Source organism: Bufo gargarizans, chromosome 3 (genome assembly GCF_014858855.1).
Source record: "Bufo gargarizans isolate SCDJY-AF-19 chromosome 3, ASM1485885v1, whole genome shotgun sequence".
NCBI lineage: Eukaryota > Metazoa > Chordata > Amphibia > Anura > Bufonidae > Bufo > Bufo gargarizans.
The window spans coordinates 561243648-561270392 of NC_058082.1; the positions used below are offsets into that span (position 1 = coordinate 561243648).

General features: G+C 45.2%; 1 protein-coding gene across 1 annotated transcript in view; it reads right to left on the reverse strand.

Annotated features, from left to right (window-relative positions):
* The window catches only part of LOC122932819 (T-lymphocyte activation antigen CD86-like), a 76537-nt gene that overhangs the window by 10590 nt on the left and 39202 nt on the right, over window positions 1-26745 (reverse strand). The window contains exons 5-6 of the mRNA XM_044287448.1: window positions 17726-17866; window positions 12967-13033 (exon numbers count right to left, since the gene is read on the reverse strand). Of these exons, the coding sequence (XP_044143383.1) occupies window positions 12967-13033; window positions 17726-17866 (208 nt within the window). The remainder of the gene's footprint in view (window positions 1-12966; window positions 13034-17725; window positions 17867-26745) is intronic.

Genomic DNA, 26745 nt, shown 5'->3' on the forward strand with positions numbered 1-26745 from the left:
GCATGTCATAGCAGAGAATGAGGCTTCACGTCAGCCACCACTGCAACAGTCCATTGGCATATATTTAGGCCCAGCACACACACAGGCAGAGGAGAGAGGTCCAGTAACAGAGAATCTGGCTTCATGTCAGCAGAGAATCAGTCTGCATGTCATAGCAGAGAATGAGGCTTCACGTCACCCACCACTGCAACAGTCCATTGGCATATATTTAGGCCTAGCACACAGGCAGAGCAGAGAGGTCCCGTAACAGACAATCTGGCTTCATGTCAGCAGAGAATCAGTCTGCATGTCATAGCAGAGAATCAGGCTTCACGTCACCCACCACTGCAACAGTCCATTGGCATATATTTAGGCCTAGCACACAGGCAGAGCAGAGAGGTCCCGTAACAGACGATCTGGCTTCATGTCAGCAGAGAATCAGTCTGCATGTCATAGCAGAGAATGAGGCTTCACGTCACCCACCACTGCAACAGTCCATTGGCATATATTTAGGCCTAGCACACAGGCAGAGCAGAGAGGTCCCGTAACAGACAATCTGGCTTCATGTCAGCAGAGAATCAGTCTGCATGTCATAGCAGAGAATGAGGCTTCACGTCAGCCACCACTGCAACAGTCCATTGGCATATATTTAGGCCTAGCACACAGGCAGAGCAGAGAGGTCCCGTAACAGACAATCTGGCTTCATGTCAGCAGAGAATCAGTCTGCATGTCATAGCAGAGAATCAGGCTTCACGTCAGCCACCACTGCAACAGTCCATTGGCATATATTTAGGCCCAGCACCCAGGCAGAGGAGAGAGGTCCCGTAACAGACAATCTGGCTTCATGTCAGCAGAGAATTAGTCTGCATGTCATAGCAGAGAATCAGGCTTCATGTCAGCCACCACTGCAACAGTCCATTGGCATATATTTAGGCCTAGCACACAGGCAGAGGAGAGGTTCATTCAACTTTGGGTAGCCTCGCAATATAATGGTAAAATGAAAATAAAAATAGGATTGAATGAGGAAGTGCCCTGGAGTCCAATAATATATGGTTATGGGGAGGTAGTTAATGTCTAATCTGGACAAGGGACGGACAGGTCCTGTGGGATCCATGCCTGGTTCATTTTTATGAACGTCAGCTTGTCCACATTGGCTGTAGACAGGCGGCTGCGTTTGTCTGTAATGACGCCCCCTGCCGTGCTGAATACACGTTCAGACAAAACGCTGGCTGCCGGGCAGGCCAGCACCTCCAAGGCATAAAAGGCTAGCTCTGGCCACGTGGACAATTTAGAGACCCAGAAGTTGAATGGGGCCGAACCATCAGTCAGTACGTGGAGGGGTGTGCACACGTACTGTTCCACCATGTTAGTGAAATGTTGCCTCCTGCTAACACGTTGCGTATCAGGTGGTGGTGCAGTTAGCTGTGGCGTGTTGACAAAAGTTTTCCACATCTCTGCCATGCTAACCCTGCCCTCAGAGGAGCTGGCCGTGACACAGCTGCCTTGGCGACCTCTTGCTCCTCCTCTGCCTTGGCCTTGGGCTTCCACTTGTTCCCCTGTGACATTTGGGAATGCTCTCAGTAGCGCGTCTACCAACGTGCGCTTGTACTCGCGCATCTTCCTATCACGCTCCAGTGCAGGAAGTAAGGTGGGCACATTGTCTTTGTAGCGTGGATCCAGCAGGGTGGCAACCCAGTAGTCCGCACAGGTTAAAATGTGGGCAACTCTGCTGTCGTTGCGCAGGCACTGCAGCATGTAGTCGCTCATGTGTGCCAGGCTGCCCAGGGGTAAGGACAAGCTGTCCTCTGTGGGAGGCGTATCGTCATCGTCCTGCCTTTCCCCCCAGCCACGCACCAGTGATGGACCCGAGCTGCGTTGGGTGCCACCCCGCTGTGACCATGCTTCATCCTCATCCTCCTCCACCTCCTCCTCATCCTCGTCCTCCTCGTCCTCCAGTAGTGGGCCCTGGCTGGCCACATTTGTACCTGGCCTCTGCTGTTGCCAAAAACCTCCCTCTGAGTCACTTCGAAGAGACTGGCCTGAAAGTGCTAAAAATGACCCCTCTTCCTCCTCCTCCTCCTCCTCCTCCTGGGCCACCTCCTCTTCCATCATCGCCCTAAGTGTTTTCTCAAGGAGACATAGAAGTGGTATTGTAACGCTGATAACGGTGTCATCGCCACTGGCCATGTTGGTGGAGTACTCGAAACAGCGCAACAGGGCACACAGGTCTCGCATGGAGGCCCAGTCATTGGTGGTGAAGTGGTGCTGTTCTGTAGTGCGACTGACCCGTGCGTGCTGCAGCTGAAACTCCACTATGGCCTGCTGCTGCTCGCACAGTCTGTCCAGCATGTGCAAGGTGGAGTTCCACCTGGTGGGCACGTCGCATATGAGGCGGTGAGCGGGAAGGCCGAAGTTACGCTGTAGCGCAGACAGGCGAGCAGCAGCAGGATGTGAACGCCGGAAGCGCGAACAGACGGCCCGCACTTTATGCAGCAGCTCTGACATGTCGGGGTAGTTGTGAATGAACTTCTGCACCACCAAATTCAGCACATGCGCCAAGCAAGGGATGTGCGTCAAATTGGCTAGTCCCAGAGCTGCAACGAGATTTCGCCCATTATCACACACCACCAGGCCGGGCTTGAGGCTCACCGGCAGCAACCACTCGTCGGTCTGTTGTTCTATACCCCGCCACAACTCCTGTGCGGTGTGGGGCCTGTCCCCCAAACATATGAGTTTCAGAATGGCCTGCTGACGTTTACCCCGGGCTGTGCTGAAGTTGGTGGTGAAGGTGTGTGGCTGACTGGATGAGCAGGTGGAAGAAGAGGAGGAGGAAGCCGAGAAGGAGGAGGTGGCAACAGGAGGCAAAGAATGTTGCCCTGCGATCCTTGGCGGCGGAAGGACGTGCGCCAAACAGCTCTCCGCCTGGGGCCCAGCTGCCACTACATTTACCCAGTGTGCAGTTAGGGAGATATAGCGTCCCTGGCCGTGCTTACTGGTCCACGTATCTGTGGTTAGGTGGACCTTGCCACAGATGGCGTTGCGCAGTGCACACTTGATTTTATCGGATACTTGGTTGTGCAGGGAAGGCACGGCTCTCTTGGAGAAGTAGTGCCGGCTGGGAACAACATACTGTGGGACAGCAAGCGACATGAGCTGTTTGAAGCTGTCTGTGTCCACCAGCCTAAATGACAGCATTTCATAGGCCAGTAGTTTAGAAATGCTGGCATTCAGGGCCAGGGATCGAGGGTGGCTAGGTGGGAATTTACGCTTTCTATCAAATGTTTGTGAGATGGAGAGCTGAACGCTGGCGTGTGACATGGTTGAGACGCTTGGTGACGGAGGTGGTGGTGGTGGTGTTGGTGGTACATCCCCTGTTTGCTGGGCGGCAGGTGCCAACGTTCCTCCAGAGGCGGAGGAAGAGGCCGAGGCGGCAGCAGCAGAATAGGCCGAGGCGGCAGCAGCAGAAGAGGTAGCAGGGGGAGCCTGAGTGACTTCCTTGGTTTTAAGGTGTTTACTCCACTGCAGTTCATGCTTTGCATGCAGGTGCCTGGTCATGCAGGTTGTGCTCAGGTTCAGAACGTTAATGCCTCGCTTCAGGCTCTGATGGCACAGCGTGCAAACCACTCGGGTCTTGTCGTCAGCACATTGTTTGAAGAAGTGCCATGCCAGGGAACTCCTTGAAGCTGCCTTTGGGGTGCTCGGTCCCAGATGGCGGCGGTCAGTAGCAGGCGGAGTCTCTTGGCGGCGGGTGTTCTGCTTTTGCCCACTGCTCCCTCTTTTGCTACGCTGTTGGCTCGGTCTCACCACTGCCTCTTCCTCCGAACTGTGAAAGTCAGTGGCACGACCTTCATTCCATGTGGGGTCTAGGACCTCATCGTCCCCTGCATCGTCTTCCACCCAGTCTTGATCCCTGACCTCCTGTTCAGTCTGCACACTGCAGAAAGACGCAGCAGTTGGCACCTGTGTTTCGTCATCATCAGAGACATGCTGAGGTGGTATTCCCATGTCCTCATCATCAGGAAACATAAGTGGTTGTGCGTCAGTGCATTCTATGTCTTTCACCGCTGGGGAAGGGCTAGGTGGATGCCCTTGGGAAACCCTGCCAGCGGAGTCTTCAAACAGCATAAGAGACTGCTGCATAACTTGAGGCTGAGACAGTTTCCCTGGTATGCATGGGGGTGATGTGACAGACTGATGGGGTTGGTTTTCAGGCGCCATCTGTGCGCTTTCTGCAGAAGACTGGGTGGGAGATAATGTGAACGTGCTGGATCCACTGTCGGCCACCCAATTGACTAATGCCTGTACCTGCTCAGGCCTTACCATCCTTAGAACGGCATTGGGCCCCACCATATATCGCTGTAAATTCTGGCGGCTACTGGGACCTGAGGTAGTTGGTACACTAGGACGTGTGGATGTGGCAGAACGGCCACGTCCTCTCCCAGCACCAGAGGGTCCACTAACACCACCACGACCATGTCCACGTCCGCGTCCCTTACTAGATGTTTTTCTCATTGTTATGGTTCACCACAACAACAAATATATTATTTGGCCCAATGTATTGTATTCAAATTCAGCGGGATATAAATTTGAGGCCTAGTATTTAGGCGCTGGGTGACCGGTATGGATTTAGTGACAGAATTAGACTTGGAAATGCACAGAAGCGTGTGTGTGAAGTTATTCTGAATGACCCTATGTGCACCTTCAATATGATCTACCCTTTTAGGGATAGATTTCAAATAGCTCTGATATAGCAGAAACGACTAAATTATGAAATTGCTAAATTGGGAATTGTATTTCAACCCAGAACAAAAAATGTGCTTTGACGGACACTAAATAACTTTCCCAGCCACAACAGGACAGCGGTAACGAGAGATTTAGCGGGATATAAATTTGAGGCCTAGTATTTAGGCGCTGGGTGACAGGTATGGGTTTAGTGACAGAATTAGATTTGGAAATGCACAGTAGCGGGTGTGTGAAGTTATTCTGAATGACCCTATGTGCACCTTGAATATTATATACCCTTTTAGGGATAGATTTCAAATAGCTCTGATATAGCAGAAACCACTAAATTATGAAATTGCTAAATTGGGAATTGTATTTCAACCCAGAACAAGAAATGTGCTTGAACGGACACTAAATAACTCGCCCAGCTACAGCACTAGGGACAGATTTAGCGGGATATAAATTTGAGGCCTAGTATTTAGGCGCTGGGTGACAGGTATGGGTTTAGTGCCAGAATTAGACTTGGAAATACACAGTAGCGGGTGTGTGTGAAGTTATTCTGAATGACCCAATGTGCACCTTGAATATTATATACCCTTTTAGGGATAGATTTCAAATAGCTCTGATATAGCAGAAACCACTAAATTATGAAATTGCTAAATTGGGAATTGTATTTCAACCCAGAACAAGAAATGTGCTTGAACGGACACTAAATAACTCGCCCAGCTACAGCACTAGGGACAGATTTAGCGGGATATAAATTTGAGGCCTAGTATTTAGGCGCTGGGTGACAGGTATGGGTTTAGTGCCAGAATTAGACTTGGAAATACACAGTAGCGGGTGTGTGTGAAGTTATTCTGAATGACCCAATGTGCACCTTGAATATTATATACCCTTTTAGGGATAGATTTCAAATAGCTCTGATATAGCAGAAACCACTAAATTATGAAATTGCTAAATTGGGAATTGTATTTCAACCCAGAACAAGAAATGTGCTTGAACGGACACTAAATAACTCGCCCAGCTACAGCACTAAGGACAGATTTAGCGGGATATAAATTTGAGGCCTAGTATTTAGGCGCTGGGTGACAGGTATGGGTTTAGTGCCAGAATTAGACTTGGAAATACACAGTAGCGGGTGTGTGTGAAGTTATTCTGAATGACCCAATGTGCACCTTGAATATTATATACCCTTTTAGGGATAGATTTCAAATAGCTCTGATATAGCAGAAACCACTAAATTATGAAATTGCTAAATTGGGAATTGTATTTCAACCCAGAACAAGAAATGTGCTTGAACGGACACTAAATAACTCGCCCAGCTACAGCACTAAGGACAGATTTAGCGGGATATAAATTTGAGGCCTAGTATTTAGGCGCTGGGTGACAGGTATGGGTTTAGTGCCAGAATTAGACTTGGAAATACACAGTAGCGGGTGTGTGTGAAGTTATTCTGAATGACCCAATGTGCACCTTGAATATTATATACCCTTTTAGGGATAGATTTCAAATAGCTCTGATATAGCAGAAACCACTAAATTATGAGATTGCTAAATTGGGAATTGTATTTCAACCCAGAACAAGAAATGTGCTTGAACGGACACTAAATAACTCGCCCAGCTACAGCACTAAGGACAGATTTAGCGGGATATAAATTTGAGGCCTAGTATTTAGGCGCTGGGTGACAGGTATGGGTTTAGTGCCAGAATTAGACTTGGAAATACACAGTAGCGGGTGTGTGTGAAGTTATTCTGAATATCCCAATGTGCACCTTGAATATTATATACCCTTTTAGGGATAGATTTCAAATAGCTCTGATATAGCAGAAACCACTAAATTATGAAATTGCTAAATTGGGAATTGTATTTCAACCCAGAACAAGAAATGTGCTTGAACGGACACTAAATAACTCGCCCAGCTACAGCACTAAGGACAGATTTAGCGGGATATAAATTTGAGGCCTAGTATTTAGGCGCTGGGTGACAGGTATGGGTTTAGTGCCAGAATTAGACTTGGAAATACACAGTAGCGGGTGTGTGTGAAGTTATTCTGAATGACCCAATGTGCACCTTCAATATTATATACCCTTTTAGGGATAGATTTCAAATAGCTCTGATATAGCAGAAACCACTAAATTATGAAATTGCTAAATTGGGAATTGTATTTCAACCCAGAACAAGAAATGTGCTTGAACGGACACTAAATAACTCGCCCAGCTACAGCACTAAGGACAGATTTAGCGGGATATAAATTTGAGGCCTAGTATTTAGGCGCTGGGTGACAGGTATGGGTTTAGTGACAGAATTAGACTTGGAAATACACAGTAGCGGGTGTGTGTGAAGTTATTCTGAATGACCCAATGTGCACCTTGAATATTATATACCCTTTTAGGGATAGATTTCAAATAGCTCTGATATAGCAGAAACCACTAAATTATGAAATTGCTAAATTGGGAATTGTATTTCAACCCAGAACAAGAAATGTGCTTGAACGGACACTAAATAACTCGCCCAGCTACAGCACTAGGGACAGATTTAGCGGGATATAAATTTGAGGCCTAGTATTTAGGCGCTGGGTGACAGGTATGGGTTTAGTGCCAGAATTAGACTTGGAAATACACAGTAGCGGGTGTGTGTGAAGTTATTCTGAATGACCCAATGTGCACCTTGAATATTATATACCCTTTTAGGGATAGATTTCAAATAGCTCTGATATAGCAGAAACCACTAAATTATGAAATTGCTAAATTGGGAATTGTATTTCAACCCAGAACAAGAAATGTGCTTGAACGGACACTAAATAACTCGCCCAGCTACAGCACTAGGGACAGATTTAGCGGGATATAAATTTGAGGCCTAGTATTTAGGCGCTGGGTGACAGGTATGGGTTTAGTGCCAGAATTAGACTTGGAAATACACAGTAGCGGGTGTGTGTGAAGTTATTCTGAATGACCCAATGTGCACCTTGAATATTATATACCCTTTTAGGGATAGATTTCAAATAGCTCTGATATAGCAGAAACCACTAAATTATGAAATTGCTAAATTGGGAATTGTATTTCAACCCAGAACAAGAAATGTGCTTGAACGGACACTAAATAACTCGCCCAGCTACAGCACTAAGGACAGATTTAGCGGGATATAAATTTGAGGCCTAGTATTTAGGCGCTGGGTGACAGGTATGGGTTTAGTGCCAGAATTAGACTTGGAAATACACAGTAGCGGGTGTGTGTGAAGTTATTCTGAATGACCCAATGTGCACCTTGAATATTATATACCCTTTTAGGGATAGATTTCAAATAGCTCTGATATAGCAGAAACCACTAAATTATGAAATTGCTAAATTGGGAATTGTATTTCAACCCAGAACAAGAAATGTGCTTGAACGGACACTAAATAACTCGCCCAGCTACAGCACTAAGGACAGATTTAGCGGGATATAAATTTGAGGCCTAGTATTTAGGCGCTGGGTGACCGGTATGGATTTAGTGACAGAATTAGACTGGGATATGGCCAAAAAATAAACAGACTATTGCTGGTTAAATGCACTTGGTGTGACAGCTTCACCCTGATGTAGGCTTTAGCCAAAAAACAACCACACCATTGAGGGTTAAATGCACTTGGTGACAGGCGCAGCTTGCCCCTGATTTAGTATATGGCCAAAAAATGAACAGACTATTGCTGGTTAAATGCACTTGGTGTGACAGCTTCACCCTGATGTAGGCTTTAGCCAAAAAACAACCACACCATTGAGGGTTAAATGCACTTGGTGACAGGCGCAGCTTGCCCCTGATTTTGTATATGGCCAAAAAATGAACAGACTATTGCTGGTTAAATGCACTTGGTGTGACAGCTTCACCCTGATGTAGGCTTTAGCCAAAAAACAACCACACCATTGAGGGTTAAATGCACTTGGTCGCAGCTTGTGCTGGCGCACCACAAGACACAAAATGGCCGCCGATCACCCCAGAAAAATGTGACTGACAAACGGTCTGGGCAGCCTAAAAACAGTGAGCAATTGAGGATCAGCAGCTCAATGATCCACAGCTGCAGATCGATCAGTTAATCAAGTCCTTTGGAGGAGTTAATCTGCCTAATCTCGCCCTACTGTCGCAGCCGCAACCTCTCCCTACGCTAATCAGAGCAGAGTGACGGGCGGCGCTATGTGACTCCAGCTTAAATAGAGGCTGGGTCACATGGTGCTCTGGCCAATCACAGCCATGCCAATAGTAGGCATGGCTGTGATGGCCTCTTGGGGCAAGTAGTATGACGCTTGTTGATTGGCTGCTTTGCAGCCTTTCAAAAAGCGCCAAGAAAGCGTCACAAAAGCGCGAAGAAAGCGACGAACACCGAACCCGAACCCGGACTTTTACGAAAATGTCCGGGTTCGGGTCCGTGTCACGGACACCCCAAAATTCGGTACGAACCCGAACTATACAGTTCGAGTTCGCTCATCCCTAATGAATACCTCTTGATCCGAGCAGTTTCTGCGAACCCGCAGAAACTGCCCCTTTGGTATGCCTCTCTTAAGAGGTAATGGGTGAAAGCTTTCCCATCTCAAGAGACTATTAGTGGATGTTGGTTTACGATATAAATAAGTCCTTAAGAAGTTATCTTTACCCCGAGTCCCGTTGTAGTTCATATGTAAAGTAAAGGCCTATGTGATTAGAATTAAGGTCACCCATGAACATTCTGAAGTCGGTCCCGGACCACAGCAATAAAATGTAATCACAAAATCCGGACCACAGCAATAAAGTCCCGGACCACAGCAAAAAAAAAGTAATCACAAAATCCGGACCATAGGGTGATGTATTTAGTCCAATGTGTCTGGGACTCTGAGAACACCATAGTATCTTCCAACCAGCCCAGGAGCAAGTTGGCATAAGTTGGTGCACAAGGGCTACCCATTGCGGTGCCCCTGAGCTGGTGGTAGAACTGGTTGTCAAATACAAAATAGTTGTGGGTGAGTATAAAATTCAATAATTGACAAAAATCATTAGATCTGGAATCCAAAAAATATTCCCCTTTATTGTGGGGAATTGAGGTATACAAGGCCTCCACATCAATTGAGGACAACCACATATCTGGTTCGATGGTAATACCCTCAAGTCATTTAAAAAGGTTGGTGGTGTCTTGTAAATATGAGAGTAGGGCTTCAACAAAAGGATGAAGTACCTGGTCGATATATGTGCCAGCACATTGAGTCAAACTGTCTATTCCCGACACAATTGGGCGTCCCTTGAGGGGATTAAACCCATTGTGGATCTTCGGAAGAGCATAAAACGTAGTTATTTTTGGGAAAGATGGTGCAAGATATTCAAATTCTTCCCGATCTATCACTTTATTGATAAGGACTTCCTGTAATATCTGGGATAATTTGTGGGAGAACTTATCTAAGACAGCAGCACTGTACTGTGTGAGCGTGAGCTGCAGGAAGAAAGTAACCGCCCCTCCCACCCCCTGTCGGCTGCAGAGTGGGAGGGGACGTGGCCTAACTGTATCAGAGGCATCACTGCGGGACCTGGGGACAGGGTTTTAAGTCCACCTTTTTAGGGTGGCTTGAATGGCCACCCTACCTGTCCCCTGAACTGTAACCTCCATAGCACTCTGCTTCCTTAACAGTGTCATCCACAGCGCCCTGCCCCTTTAAAGCTGACCTGCAGAAGTGAAGAAAAATGGCAGGGTTGTTATGAAAACCTGCAGTAAAACTGTGTCTATGTGGAGAGGAAGGACCTGCGAGCTCTATCGGCTGATAACGGACTTGTGACCGTGTGTATGGCAGTTAGTGACTTGCAGGCTTCTATTGGCTAATACAGGTACATTTTGGGGAATATTTCAGGAACGGTACGTCTAAAACCTTCTCGGAAACCCGATGTATCGGTGTGCCAAATTTGGTAAAGATTCGTCCAGTCATTGGGTCGCGCATAAAGAACAGACATACAGACGTCCAGACGTCCAGACAGAAACTCATTTTTATATATATATATCATATTTATATCATAGTTGGACATTTGCATTTTCTACTATTGAAGGGTTAAATTGTCACTTATTTTGTCGCTACATCAATGTATACTTGCACTCCCAATAGATCGATAATAGTAAGGGTGATACCCTCAGGTACACAGAGACGATGGCCAGTACACAGTTTTACTTTTTTTTATAATGGAATACCCTGTCCCTGTTGATAGAGCCATATTGCTTTTTCAGGACTCTAATCTATAAATCATAAAAGAGAATAGTACAAAGGAGCATGCACTGGAGGACTCCACACCATGTAATCCTTCATTTCCCCTGCAGTGGTGCTGTATCAAAATTAATCAATTACTACCAGAATTCCCCTCAGATTACAGCTAAAGCGTACGAGATCACTTGTAGAACCCTTTTAACAAAAATAAAGTATACAAAACGGATGACCACTATAAACAGCAAAAACTGTGTGAAAAATCCAGTTTTATGGCGAGACATTTAACAAAACTAAAATTCATCTCTCTCAAGAAGGTCCCTTTAGTTATGTAGATCATAGCCTTTGTGCCATGAACTTAACACAGCAAATGGAAATTTCCATCACTTTTGGCAGCCCTTAAAGGCAGCAGATCCTGATTGCTATCAGAGCTGATCACAGTGTGTTATGTTGGTGGCACGTGTGAATTGAGACTAGTGCTCAGTGAACGTTCTTACAGCACTGACAGAGTTAATCCTTTCTTATTGCTCCCTGTCCAGCTGCTGATTAAGGTGCTACTCAGCCTCCCTATTTAGCTGGGCTGTGGTCCCCCGTCCTAGCCTGAGCTTTGTGGTTTCGTAGTCTGTCTGACTACTTGTGTACTATACCTTGAACTGCCACCTGGACTACTCACATACCCTGCCTGCCCTGACCTTGGACTGTGTTCAGACTACGCTTGATTCTTTGCACCGGTATCTTTGTCAACTATACCAGGACTACTCCATAAGGCAGCGGACTGATTGGTTTCCTGCAACGAAGTCCAGAACCCTGTACAGAGGTTAAAAGGTGAATACCAGGAATGTGCCAAGGCCAGGTTCTTCCAAAAGAAATGGGCCTTAGTAGATGTTACTCACGATAAGTGAACCAGACTAATCTCATCCATGGTGGAACCCAGGTAAGTTATACTTTTACAGATGGGATACTGCAGTAGACTCATTCCACCAAAATTAAGACATAACCCTCCACATCTCCACAATTACAAACTGCAGAACTAAAAAAAAAAACAACTAAAAACACAAACAACCCTGGAGCTACGAGTGAATCAGTGAAGATTTTCGCAAACATTTGGTCGAATATTTGTCATATAGTCGCAAATTCTAGTATTCGCAACCTCCATTCATTATTTTCTTGATTGCGAAAATCGGTAATTGGGAAAATTTGCAATAAAAAATTAGCAATATGAAAATTTGCGATCAACACTGCTCCTAAAGTCAAAGATATTGCAGCCTTCTCATTGGCCCACAAGCAAAAGCAGTGAGGGATAATAGGTATTGATGAAAACAAATTCAAGAATATTCGCGATTATGAAGATATAGCACTATATTCTAGATATTCGCAAATTCTAGAAGTTTCAATATTCGCGATAAAAATTTGCGATTAGAATATTCGCGATCAACACTACTGGTTATATGGCTCAATACTATGAAATGTATCTCCAAAAATTTCTATCTTGGAGGAGCTCATAAACCACAGACTTCTAGATCTTATTAATTTGCACCCAATATATTTCTTATGTTTCTGATTTCCATGCCAAATATCTAATTTAGAGATGAGCGAGGTTTTGAAAAATTAGATTCGATGCTTCGCTGAACTTTAACAAGAAATTCGATTTGATACAAACTACTTTGTCACTAATCACTTTCCATTGTAGGGAGTGGGGGCAATGATCGGGTATGGTGGTTGCGCTACCCCCTAATCATTTAACCCCTCAGGTGCCACGTTCAACGCTGATCACGGCATCTGTGACTCACATTAAGCTGTTCAAGGGATAATCATTCACTTGCTTGCAGAGAGGATGTCCGCGGGCCCAGAGTGATCACATGAGGTAATGAGGTAATCGCGCTCACCGCATTTTAAGAAAAATTGATTTGTTACCACGAAGCACAAGGAAATTCGGCTTAGCGGCAAATCAAATTTTTCCAGAAATTTGGATCGAAGTCCACTTCGGATACTTTGATTCGCTCAAAACTATTCTCAGCCTATGTCGTTTTCTGAAACTTGGATGGTGTGGATAAACAGATATTACATTAATAAAGGACTACAAACCTCTGCTGAGTAGAGCCGTTGTCTGGGGCTGTCGTGGTAGGAGATACGATTCCATTTGTCGATGGTCCTGCCAAAATCAACAGATCAATTTAGATGGTCATGAAGTTAACCACTGAGTTATTCTACACCATTGACTTTCTCTTCATCATAATACAAGGGTCAGCAACTGTTTTTGGAACTCAAATCAACGTGAATGGAGCATGCTGGGAGTTGTAGTTTCACTACAGCTGAAGTGCCAAACCTGTCATAATATATATAAGCATTTGGTCTCCCTATTGTCAGCTACAACACCCTTGTCCCCAGCTACGTCTTCTGCATCCTCCAATAATAGTTGCAACGAACATCTCCCTGAGAAGGGCCCACTCAAGATATCTTATATCTTAGGACTTTATTTCATAGTTGACCCTTCCCCCTAAGAGACAGAGTATGTGCAAGAAGGAGAGAATGGAGAAACTGTCATAGGGAAATCTTTCCATTCAGATGTAGGACATCAATATCCAATCGGCAGGGGTCCGACATTCGGCACAACCACTGATCAGCTGTTTGAAGTGGCTGCCGCGCTAGTGCGAGAGCTGCATCCTCTTCGATATATACCTGCACGCCGTTGGCGGCGCATGGTACTTACGGCTTCCTCTCCCATTCACTTAAATGGGATGAAGACCTATAATTACCCGACATGACCACTACAACGTGAACGGCCTGCAGGTAAATATCGAAGAGGATGCTAGTTTCGCACTAGTGCCGCACCCCCTCGGTGCCAAGAGTCAGACCCCCAGCGAACTGGTTTTGGTGACCTGTCCTTAGGATATGTCTTCAATATCAAGGAATCTGAATACCCCCTAAAATCCTCCAAGACAAGACATATTTACTGCACGTTTCCTTAATGAAGCTCTGCCAGATTTTTTTGGCCTCTATTGTTTGTAAATGCTTCATTTTACATAACTGATCATTACATAATTTACAGTTCCATAGGTTGCATAATCGATTCGCATACTTTACATCATCGTTTACATATCTATAACTGATATGACATAAGTTTTCACCGTGTGCTGTGTACACATGCCCTTTTACCCCAGCTATGCTGAAGAGTCAGAAGATAATAAGGAGTTTCTTGCCCGAGCTTCTGGAATTCCCCGTACTTCTTCACGTGTGAAATACTCTGCAGTGTTAGTATTTTGCACATCTGTTTCTGAAGATTAAAACCTAAAGCAAATGTAATGTCCATTTGTGCAGGGATGTCATTATGTCCCCTAGATTAGATATTTAGAAATTTGACTAGCCCTTCCCATCCTCTGGACCTCTGCATTTTCCTGGTCTTGTGCTATCTTGTAGTCCTCCTAATGTAATGCAGGTGTACAGCTATTAAGTATGGGAATAGACAAACATGTTTTTCTTCTGGCAGAAACAGCTCCACTCTTGCTTATAGGCTGTGTCTGGTATTACAGGTCAACGATACTCTTGAATGGGGCTGAGTTGCAATACCACATAAAGCCTGTAGACAAAAGTGGTGCTGTTTATAGAAGAAACCATATATCATTTTCCTGTTCTGATGGGCACCAAAGCAAAAGTCTTTACTTGAATCTCCTGGGTCCTTGTGCAAAATGTATCTTTGGGATCCCTCAGGCACCAGGGCCTGGGGTGCAACTGCTACCATTGCACCTCAGCATAAGTTGAACAGATTGCTGGGGCACCTCGCCATTAAAACAGTGCTGTTCTTTTGGAAAAGCCTTTTTGAAATTGCTAAAAGTTCTTACTATCGATTCAGTTGTTTGTGCCACAAAGCATAGTCCACATATTGATCTGAATAATTTTGTATTTGCATGTAATAAAAAATTTAGTATAGCCAGTGACCTATTCAATAAAATGTATCTGTATAGCGCCACCTGCTGTTTGTTTTTTTTCCTTATTTTTTGTCAATCCTTCCACTGCCTCCTGAGCTGTGATAGGTAGTGCATGGACACGCCCCCTTAGCTTCAGCAGAAAAGACCCTCCCCTTGAGTCAGCTTGATATAAATCTAGCAGAGCAATTAATGGGGAGATCTCTGGATCCATGTATGTATAGCTCTGGTTCTAGCTTTGTTAGAAAGAGGTTGCTGTGTGCTATGAAATGTCTGATTTTTATTTTTTACATTAGTCATGGGATAATCCCTTTAACCCCTTAGTGACCACCCATACGTGTTTTTACGGCGGTCACTAAGGGGCCTTAGGCTGGGCCTCCGCATTTTTACGGCGGCCCGGTCTAAGCGCTGCACGGCTCCCCTGTGCAGCGGGGAGCGCGGACCTGGCTCTCACATGAGAGCCAGGGCCCGGCTCTAACAGCCCGGACCGGCAGAAGTGCCGATCCGGGCTGTTTAACCCCTTACATGCCGGGCGCAATGGCACCCGCTGCATGTAAAGTGGTGACAGAGGGAGCGGACTCCCTCTGTCTCCCATCAGCACCCCAAAAATGCAATCGCGGGGTGCTGATGTGTTCGGAAGTTTACCTTGCTTCAGTTCAGTTCAAAATACTGTATATTATAGTCCCCTTGTGGGACTTTTAAGTAGTAAAAAAAATACCAAAAAAATGCACATTTATTAAATAAAAAAATTCCATAAAATAAAAAATATTAATTTTTTTCCATTGAAAATACGCTTTTCAATGAAAAAAATTGCAAAAAGAAAATATCCTCCATATGTTTGGTATTGCCGCATCCGTAACGACCTGGACTACATAAATATTACATAAATTATCCCCTATGGTGAACGCCGTAAAAAAAAAAAAAAAAAAGACAGAATTTCTAATTTATTCTTAGTTTCCACCGAAAAAAAACGTAATAACAAGCGATCAGAAAGCGCCATTTGCTCCAAAATGATACAAATGAAAAATAAAAGTTGTCCCTCAAAAATAAAGCCCTCACACAACTCCATAGAAAAAGAAAAAAAAAAGTTATGGGTCTTGTGAAGTGGCAATGCAAAATCATTTTTTTGGTTAATAAAAGGGGTTTTATTGGAAAAAAAAAGTATTAAAACGTAAAAAGAATTATAAGTATTTAGTATCACTGTAATCGTACTGACCCAGAGAATTAAGATATTATGTTATTTGTACCGAAAAATGAATGCCGTAAAATTTATAATGTAAAAACGCAGTGGCAGTATTGCTATTTTTCCCCATCTCCCTCCCAGAAAGAGTTAATAAAAGTTAATCAGAAAGTTATGTGTACCCCAAAATGGTGCCATTAAAAACTACAACTTGTCCCGTAAAAAACAAGCCCTCATAAAGCTATATAGACGAAAAAATAAAAAAGTTATAGCTCTTGGAACGAGACCATGAAAAAAGGAAGAAAAATGCTTGGTCATAAAGGCCCAAACAGGCTTGGTCACTAAGGGGTTAATGACGAGAGTCCTTGCAGAATTGTTCTTATTTTTAATCCTATTTGCTTTCTATCTCTCCTTATGAAATGAGTTGCCTGGTGTTGAAAGCTCAGCTGGGTATTTCTAAGTTTATAGAGAGAAGCCCCCCAATTCAGGGGTAGCAGAGAGAGGCTACAAAGAGCATCTCTTGCTCTGGAGGACCTGACATTACACAGATAGCCCATTGATTTCAATCAGAGAAAGTGTAATGCTTCATTTATCCTGCGGGATTGCTGCAGGAAAGTTAAACACTTGCTGATCGATAGGGGATCTCAGCTGCAGAACACCCTGTGACTGTCACGGCTGAGAATGGGGAAAACCCTCAGCCGTGCGATGCGAGAAGATGGATTGTCAGTGCAAGGCCAGGACAGGAATCAGGGAGCAGGTCACCTCCTATCAATCCCTAATTCTGACCCTGTCTCCTAGCCGTATGAGCCGACCCTGAAGTTAGGAGGGCTCATACACCGGAACCTGATATTCCTGCTAGCCCTCAGGGTGGCCCTGGACTAGGAGCTGGGTAAGACTACCTGTTCCTCCTAGACACGGACGAACAGGAGTCTCACTGGCCAAGCTATAAAGAAAGGGGAACAGAAACAGACATATGGCAATGGCAGGTAAGTGCAACTAGTACCACACATACCTGCCACAGACACAGAGCCTGGAACCCATGTATAAGTGCTGCTGTCCACAACAACACAAGAGACACAGCACACACCACACAGGAACCCAGGAAACCATACGCTGCAATAAATAAGCATAACACAAACACATCTTCAGAACATTGTGTATCACATTTTATGACCACAAGGGTGGCCCTCACTGGCAGATGGTATATGGGACCAGGAGAGTGCCTCCAGCTTACTACAAGGCTGGAGTACCCCTCAGACATCAGGTCTTAACTGAGGGTTTATAGCCCATGTAGCCACACCCACAATCAGACACACCCAGTGCAAGAGGAAGTGCACACAACTCAAACCCTGTGCACACCAAACAGGGAATGTGCACACATATAAAGGCAGCTTGCCAGGTGCAACCGCATGCACATTGCAGCAAGCTGCCCAGCACCAGCTCAGGCTGCCAAACTGCAAAACAACCACATGTTGCCAGCGGCAACCACAAGTGAGGCAACATACTAGCGGCCCTCACCTGTGGCTGAACAACAACACGAGACCGCAGGCAATAGCATGCGGACACAGGAGTCACGACCATGACCATGGTCGTGACAGTGACTTTCTTATCTTTAGTGCAACTTTTTAAGAAAAAGGGATTGTTCATAGTTGACAAACCTTTGAAGAAGTCATCAGAGCAATCCATAAGTGTAGATTCAATCAAATAAATCAGTATGATGTTTGAACTCACATTTACTTACCTGATTTAGACTTTCCCTTCCTCCAATAACAATAATATGTGAGGCATGCGACAGCGCAGGAGATGAGGATTCCACATGGTAAAATGTATTTTAAATGGTCATTCATCTCAGGTGTTTCCATTATGGGTCCATTCTTTATAACTGTAATAAAAAGTCATCATGGTTAATAAAAAAATAAAATAATGTGCCCCTAGAAAAATATAATGGTTATATAAGAAGTATTTAAAATGGGTGGTCTCTGATGAGACAACCACTTTAAGACTAATGGATCAAAGAGATGAGGTGACTTTCCAGTATTTAATGGAGTTATCCAACTTTAACAATTCTTTTTTTGGTAGGATGGTCTCTTGAAAATAAGCAGATGACTTTCCTGCTGTGGAGTCCACCAACAATCATTTGCAATCTGAAGTGGAACAACGATGAAAGTTTTTACTGTACACAGGGGAAATCAAGTATCACCTAGCGCCCATTGAAATCATAAGTTGTCCAATTAGTAAGTGGATAAGACAGGTTCTCCAGTGAGAGAGAGAGAAAGGCACTTTTTGTGATACTTTTCAGTCTGTCAAAACCACAAGGACCCTGTAGGATCTGGGGTTTTCAGACCAAAATGGCCATTTATTTGAAGATCAATGTTGTTCATACTTCAACCCTAGTCTTCGAGGAGAGAGGGGAGTGGTGATGGATGGACTTGTTCCATCTATCTACCTTGAGCCGGCTCCGTATACAGTGGGGAAAATAAGTATTTGATACACTGGTGTTTTCCCACCTACAAAGACTGGAAAAGTCTGTAATTTTTATCGGAGGTACATTTGAACTGTGACAGAATCTAAAACAAAATAATTCAGAAAATCACATTCATGATTTTTAAATAATTAATTTGAATTTTATTGCATGAAATAATTATTTGATCCCCTACCAACCAACATGAATTATGGCTCTCACAGACCTGTTTTTCTTTAAGAAGCCCTCCTACTCTGCACTCATTAACTGTATTAATTGCACCTGTTTAAACTTGTTACCTGTATAAAAGACACCTGTCCACACACTCAATCAATCACACTCCAACCTCTCCACCATGGCCAAGACCAAAGAGCTGTCTAAGGACACCAGGGACAACATTGCAGACCTGCACAAGGCTGGGATGAGCTACAGGACAATAGGCAAGCAGCTTGGTGAGAAGTAGAGATGAGCGAATCGAAGTTGATGAAGTGGAATTCAATCCGAATTTCGAGAAAAATTTGATTGCACTGAATCCAAATTTCCTCACGCTTCGTGGTAACGAATCACATTTTTTCCTAAAATGGCTGCTGCATGTGTGAGGATATGGAGCAAGGAACTCTGGGAAGGCGCGATAACCTGCCATGCATGCAGTCAATCAGCAGCCAGCCCTGTGATGTCACAGCCCTATGAATAGCCTCAGCCATCTTGGATTCCGTCATTTTCCAGTGTACTTAGTGTAGGGAGAGACATCAGCAGGCGCTAGGGAAAATGGTAAAAAAAAAAGCTTCATTGTGCTAAAAAAGCGATTTACAAGTTAAGGGAAAGATTATTCAAGCTGTAGGGAAAGGATAGGGAGGAATTATTCCACAGCATTTATGTTGAACAGGGTTCAGTATGGGAGGTTACAGCCTGGGTGTAACGGCACCGTTTCAGCAGACAAGGGGTTAAAATCCGTTTAGGAGATATGCCCCTTTCTGAGAGACAGGCACAGCTACTGCAGAACACCAAACTCCCGAACTGGATACAAAATAGCACTCCAAACTGGAACCTTGCGAATAGCTGCCGGCAGACGAACAGGAAAAGCGTATCAGTCAGCTTACACTCCTGGCAATCAGTCTCCAACAGCATACAGGGAATCCCCCCAATAACGAGACAAGGCTCCGTCTTGAGGGTCAGCAGTGGTCTCACGTGCTGGCACACCCAGCCTGGTTTTTATTACAGTTTTGCAAATACAGAACAGATACAACACATCCCCACAATGCATCATGGTTTCCTCCTCTCTGCCTGGGAGACAACCGAGAGCAATCCAATTATCTCTAAGGACAAAGGGGAGATCGCCAATACACATGTGGAGACAACAGGACAGACATCACCATTTAAACACACAATGGGACAATAGAAACACACCCACACAAAATCCTCCCCTCTGCCGATGATGATTATTGAACACAAGGGCGAATATAATTATCAAAGGCAGAGAAATACAGTTTTATAAAACATATCACAGGAACCCCAAAACATGCAATAACCGCATAACCAATATATCCTCGGATCCGGGGGATCTGGGTGAACCACATGTCCAAAATTCACCCACATCCGTTCAGTAGTTTGGAAGATACAGTTACACTGAAAATATACAAGTTATACCGAAAATAGTCACTAATAAATGTGTCCCCTGTTTGGTAGTTTCAAACTACTGAATGATGTCTCTGTGCACCAAATACAGGCAAGATAGCACCGTGTTGAAAAGTCAGAACAGTGTCTGTGAGCTAAAATGGCCGCTATCTATTGTTCTCACCATGTGCTTCATCCAAGAAAGTAAGGCAGAGGATTCAATCCAGGGACAGAGGGCTCCGTCCCAAGTGCCTTAACCCCTTAAGGACCGAGGACGTACCGGTACGCCCTATTTCCCGAGTCCTTAAGGACCGAGGACGTACCGGTACGTCCTGACTTAAAATCTGAATTCCGGCGCCGCGGGGGTTAATCGAAACGGGATTTCGGCTGAAATCATTCAGCCGGCATCCCGTAACAACGCAGGGGGGAGTGATTGGACCCCCCCGTATCGGCGATCGCAGAAAACCGCAGGTCAATTCAGACCTGCAGTTTTCTGCGTTTCCGGTCCATTCGGGTGTCCTGTGACCCGATGAACCGGAAAAAGACTGCGATCGGTGGCGTAATTTTACACCACCAATCGCAGTCCGAGGATTTGCAGAGGCGGAGCTGGCCCTGGTGCTGAACGCCGCTGTCCAGGGTGCTGATTGGTGCAGGGGAGAGAGGCGCGAGATTCAAACTTCCTGCGCTCCTCTCTCCCCTCCTCTTCCTGTCCAGCACCCTGACCGTGCAGCATCGTCCAGCACCAGCTCCTGTGTCCCCCTAAATCGGCATCCATCACCCTCCTGCACCCATTGCCACCCAGGTAGGTTAGGGTCAGTGAGGGAGAGGCACCTTTAGGCAGGGATAGAAGGGAAAAGTTAGAAAAAAAAAAAAAAGCACATTTATTCCAAACTTTTTTTTTCAACTTTCAGACCCCAGACCCCCCCTGCCACTTGCCCCCCCCGCATCCCCCCCACCACCAGCCCCCCCACCACCACCAGCCCCCCCCCCCCTACCCACCAACCCCCTCCCCCCACCACCAGACCCTTCCCCCACCACCACTTTTTTTTTTTTTTCTGCGTGCGCTGACTGGCCGGCACTTTTTAGCGTCCGTCCACTGTTAGCGCATCGCCCGCCCCACCACCCCACCGACCGCTGATCAGCGTTGAACCGCTGATCAGCAAGTTTGAACTTTTTTTTTTTTTTTTTTTCCTAACACTTGCCCATTTTTTTTGCCTGGACTTTTTAGTACGTGAACACCCGTGCCCCCACACACACGCACATAGAATAAAGGTTTACACGCACGCACATACACACGCACACACACACACCCATGGCCCGCCGGGTGTTCTCGGCCGAGGAGGCATATGCCCAGATTGCCTCCGACTCTGAGAGCCCCAGTGAGGATGAGGATGACCCCACGTTCCTTTTGTCATCCGCATCCTCCTCATCATCATCGGATGACGATGAGCCACCAAGGCAGCGGAGACGCCGCCAGGCGGAGCCAGGGGCCACACATGCTAGGGATCCTGTGGCCCATCCTAGTACGAGCCGCCCTGGGGTTCGTACTGGTTTCCCGGCCCACCAAATAAGTTCACCGGAGCCCCCTGCCGATGAACTTAGCTGGTGTCCCCCAGTGGACTTTGAGCCTGAGATTCGGGATTTCGCTGGCAATCCTGGAATCCAGATTCCCACAGTGGGGTTTACTCAAATAGACTTTTTTAGTTTTTTTTTCAGTAACCCACTGGTGAATTTGATGGTGGAGCAGACGAATCTGTACGCCCAACAGTTCGTCGCTCAAAACCCAGGCTCAGTTTTGGCTAGACCCGGTGGCTGGACGCCGGTCAGTGCAGCCGAGATGAGGACATTTTGGGGCCTCGTGCTGCATATGGGTCTAGTCCAAAAACCCAGTGTCAGGCAATACTGGAGTGGGGACGTCCTGTACCAGACCCCACTGTACAGTATGGTCATGACACGTCACCGGTTTGAGGCCATCCGGAAATGTCTGCATTATTCCGATAATGCAGCATGTCCACCCCGAGGTGATCCTGCCTATGACCGGCTGTACAAGATACGGCCGGTCATCGATCACTTTGGGGCCACATTTCAGCAGGCCTACGTACCTGGAAGGGAGGTCGCGGTTGATGAGTCTCTCGTTGCGTTCAAGGGGAGACTCAGTTTCCGCCAATACATTCCCACAAAGCGGGCGAGGTATGGCGTGAAGCTATACAAAATTTGTGAGAGTACCTCAGGGTACACTTACAAATTTCGTGTGTACGAGGGGCGAGATTCCCGGATTCAACCACCAGAATGTTCCCCCACTCTGGGTGTTACCGGGAAACTCGTGTGGGACCTTATGTACCCACTGCTGGATAAGGGTTACCACTTGTACGTGGACAACTTTTATACCAGCATTCCCTTGTTCAGGTCCCTTGCTGCCAGATCCACGTTCGCTTGTGGGACCGTGCGGAAAAATCAACGCGGCCTCCCTGCCTACCCCCTCCAGGTACCTATCCCCAGGGGTGAGACCCGTGCACTTACCAGTGGAAACCTGTTGCTGGTCAGGTATAAGGACAAGAGGGATGTCCTTATGCTGTCCACAATCCACGGTAACAGCACCACCCCAGTCCCTGTGCGAGGTACCGCGGCAACGGTCCTCAAGCCCGATTGTATCGTCGACTACAATCGGTATATGGGAGGAGTTGATCTCTCTGATTAAGTCCTCACGCCATATAACGCCATGCGCAAAACCCGGGCATGGTACAAAAAAGTTGCGGTCTACATGGTGCAGGTTGCCATGTACAACTCTTTTGTACTATCCCGAAGCGCTGGCAGCACAGGGACATTCCTCCAATTCTATGAGGCAGTCCTCAAAGACCTGATCTTTTCGGACCGGGAAAGAGCAGGCCGGAGTACCTCGGGAACTGGAGGCGCCCGGATCGTCCCTGGCCAACACTTTCCAGGTGTGGCCCCCCATACTGGAAAGAAGGGACGAACCCAAAAAAAGTGCAGAGTGTGTCACAAGAGGGGGATACGGAAGGACACCACAACTCAATGTGACACGTGCCCCGATCATCCGGGCCTCTGCATTATCGATTGCTTCAGGGAGTATCACACTTCCATGGAGTACTAAATTTTTATAATCCCCAACAGTTCACTAGAGAACATAAAACACTATGGCTCTCAGACTTTGGAGACACGAAAACAATTTTTCTTTCCCCCAAAAATATTAGTTTTAGTGCAGGCATCCTCAAACTGCGGCCCTCCAGATGTTGTAAAACTATAACTCCCAGCATGCCCAGACAACCTACAGCCATCATCAGGGCATGGTGGGAATTGTAGTTTTACAACATCTGGAGGGCCGCAGTTTTAGGATGCCTGCTTAAGTCAATATCACTGAATTACGACTACCTAAAATTTAACATTTATTTAGGTCAATTAAAATTCCCTGAATGAGGGACACCTTGTACCGCAACACACAAAAAATTTATATACATACAAAACAATAACCACACGAACGAGCAAGATCAGACAGGTAGGTTAGTATGAGAGGAAGAAAGGGGGGGAACGCGCCAGGGCAACCCGTGCCATGGCCCACTCAATCCCTACAATATCCCTTTAAAAACTTATCCTCAGCCCGGAGAGGTGTCTTGATGGTAGGCACACTCCGTCCCCGTACCTGTACTGTCTATCCTTAAATTGCCCTTTATACAATATCCCATATGGATATCCGGGTAATAGTGTATAAGAAAAGATATTGTTTGGATAGTCACGTGTCCCGACGCGTTTCCCCCCTTCCTCTCATTAAAGGGGTTCTTCAGGGGACAAAAACAGGGTCCATCGAACATATAAAATGTTCAACAGTCGTCTGACAGATATCAGCCGAAAACGGATCAATCTGAAGGCCACCCACCAACAGACCCAAGGGTCAGAAAACTGACAATAGAGAAAGTCCGTACATGACTATGTGTATAAACACAGACTTAAATACCAGTAACGAATATACTTAGCTGGCACAACTCCAAGTCAGCAGGTCCAGATGCACCTGTTGTGGTGTGAGGCCTCCAGGGGGCAAGATGTGATGTAGCTTAGTGTCTCCAAAGTCTGAGAGCCATACATATTGGGCATCGTCGCGTGCGTAAAAGTCGTCCCTATAAAAATAACTTTTTACCAAACGCCTCGGATGAAAGGTGTTAAAAATATAAAATAAAAACGGTGCCAAAACACCTATTTTTGGGCAAAATTTAAATTTAAATCCATTTTGCCGGTAATAAAGCAAGGGTTAACAGCCAAACAAAACTAAACATTTATTGCCCCAATTCTGTAGTTTGCAGAAACACCCCATATGTGGTCGTAAATGGCTATATAGCCGCACGGCAGGGCATAGAACGAAGGGAACTCCATACGGTTTCTGGAAGGCAGATTTTGATGGACAGTTTTTTTTTTTTACACCATGTCCCATTAGAAGCCCCCCCTGATGTAGCCTAGACTAGAAACTCCAAAAAAGTGACCCCATCTAAGAAACTACACCCCTCAAGGTATTCAAAAATTACTTTACAAACTATGTTAACCCTTTAGGTGTTCCACAAAACTAAATAGCGAATGTAGAAACAATTTTAGAATTAAATTTTTTTGTTACATTGCCTCAAAAAAGAGTAATATAGAGCAACCAAAAATCTAATTTACCCCAAAAATTGTCCCAAAACAACAACCACCTTATCCCGTAGTTTCCTAGATGGGGTCACTTTTATGGAGTTTCTACTCTAGGGGTGCATCAGGGGGCTTGAAAGGGTACATGGTGTAAATAAACCAGTCCAGCAAAATCTGCCTTCCAAAAACCGTATGGCGTTCCCCTTCTTCTATGTCCTGCCGTTTAGCCAAACAGTAGTTTACGACCACATTTGGGGTGTTTTTGCAAACTACAGAATCAGGGCAACCCATTTTGAGTTTTGTTTGGCAGTTAACCCTTGTTTTACTCCTGGAAAAAACTGATTATATTGGAAAATTTTCCAAAAAATAGAAATTTCTAAATTGTTTCTCCATCTGCCATTAACTCTTGTGGAACAGCTAAAGGGTTAACAAAGTTTGTAAACCCAGTTTTGAATACCTTGAGGGGTGTAATTTCTTAGATGGAGTCACTTTTTTAAAATTTCTATTCTAGGGGTGCAACATGGGGCTTCAAATGGGACATGGTATAAACAAAACCAGTCCTGCAAAATCTGCCTTCCAAAACTCATATGGTGTTCCCCTCCTTCTATGTGCTACCGTTCGGCCAAACAGTAGTTTACGACCACATATGGGGTGTTTTTGCAAACTACAGAATCAGGGCAACCCATTTTGAGTGTTGTTTGGCAGTTAACCCTTGTTTTACTCCTGGAAAAAATTGATTATATTGGAAAATTTTCCAAAAAATTGAAATTTCTAAATTGTTTCTCCATCTGCCATTAACTCTTGTGGAACACCTAAAGGGTTAACAAAGTTTGTAAACCCAGTTTTGAATACCTTGAGGGGTGTACTTTCTTAGATGGAGTCACTTTTTTGAAATTTCTATTCTAGGGGTGCAACAGGGGGCTTCAAATGGGACATGGTATAAACAAAACCAGTCCTGCAAAATCTGCCTTCCAAAACCCATATGGTGTTCCCCTCCTTCTATGTGCTACCGTTCGGCCAAACAGTAGTTTATGACCACATATGGGGTGTTTTTGCAAACTACAGAATCAGGGCAACCCATTTTGAGTGTTGTTTGGCAGTTAACCCTTGTTTTACTCCTGGAAAAAATGGATTATATTGGAAAATTTTCAAAAAAATAGAAATTTCAAAATTGTTTCTCCATCTGCCATTAACTCTTGTGGAACACCTAAAGGGTTAACAAAGTTTGTAAACCCAGTTTTGAATACCTTGAGGGGTGTACTTTCTTAGATGGAGTCACTTTTTTGAAATTTCTATTCTAGGGGTGCAACAGGGGGCTTCAAATGGGACATGGTATAAACAAAACCAGTCCTGCAAAATCTGCCTTCCAAAACCCATATGGTGTTCCCCTCCTTCTATGTGCTACCGTTCGGCCAAACAGTAGTTTACGACCACATATGGGGTGTTTCTGCAAACTACAGAATCAGGGCAACCCATTTTGAGTGTTGTTTGGCAGTTAACCCTTGTTTTACTCCTGGAAAAAATTGATTATATTGGAAAATTTTCCAAAAAATAGAAATTTCAAAATTGTTTCTCCATCTGCCATTAACTCTTGTGGAACACCTAAAGGGTTAACAAAGTTTGTAAACCCAGTTTTGAATACCTTGAGGGGTGTACTTTCTTAGATGGAGTAACTTTTTTGAAATTTCTATTCTAGGGGTGCAACAGGGGGCTTCAAATGGGACATGGTATAAACAAAACCAGTCCTGCAAAATCTGCCTTCCAAAACCCATATGGTGTTCCCCTCCTTCTATGTGCTACCGTTCGGCCAAACAGTAGTTTACGACCACATATGGGGTGTTTCTGCAAACTACAGAATCAGGGCAACCCATTTTGAGTGTTGTTTGGCAGTTAACCCTTGTTTTACTCCTGGAAAAAATTGATTATATTGGAAAATTTTCCAAAAAATAGAAATTTCAAAATTGTTTCTCCATCTGCCATCAACTCTTGTGGAAGACCTAAAGGGTTAATAAAGTTTGAAAAAACAGTTTTGAATACCTTGAGGGGTGTAGTTTCTA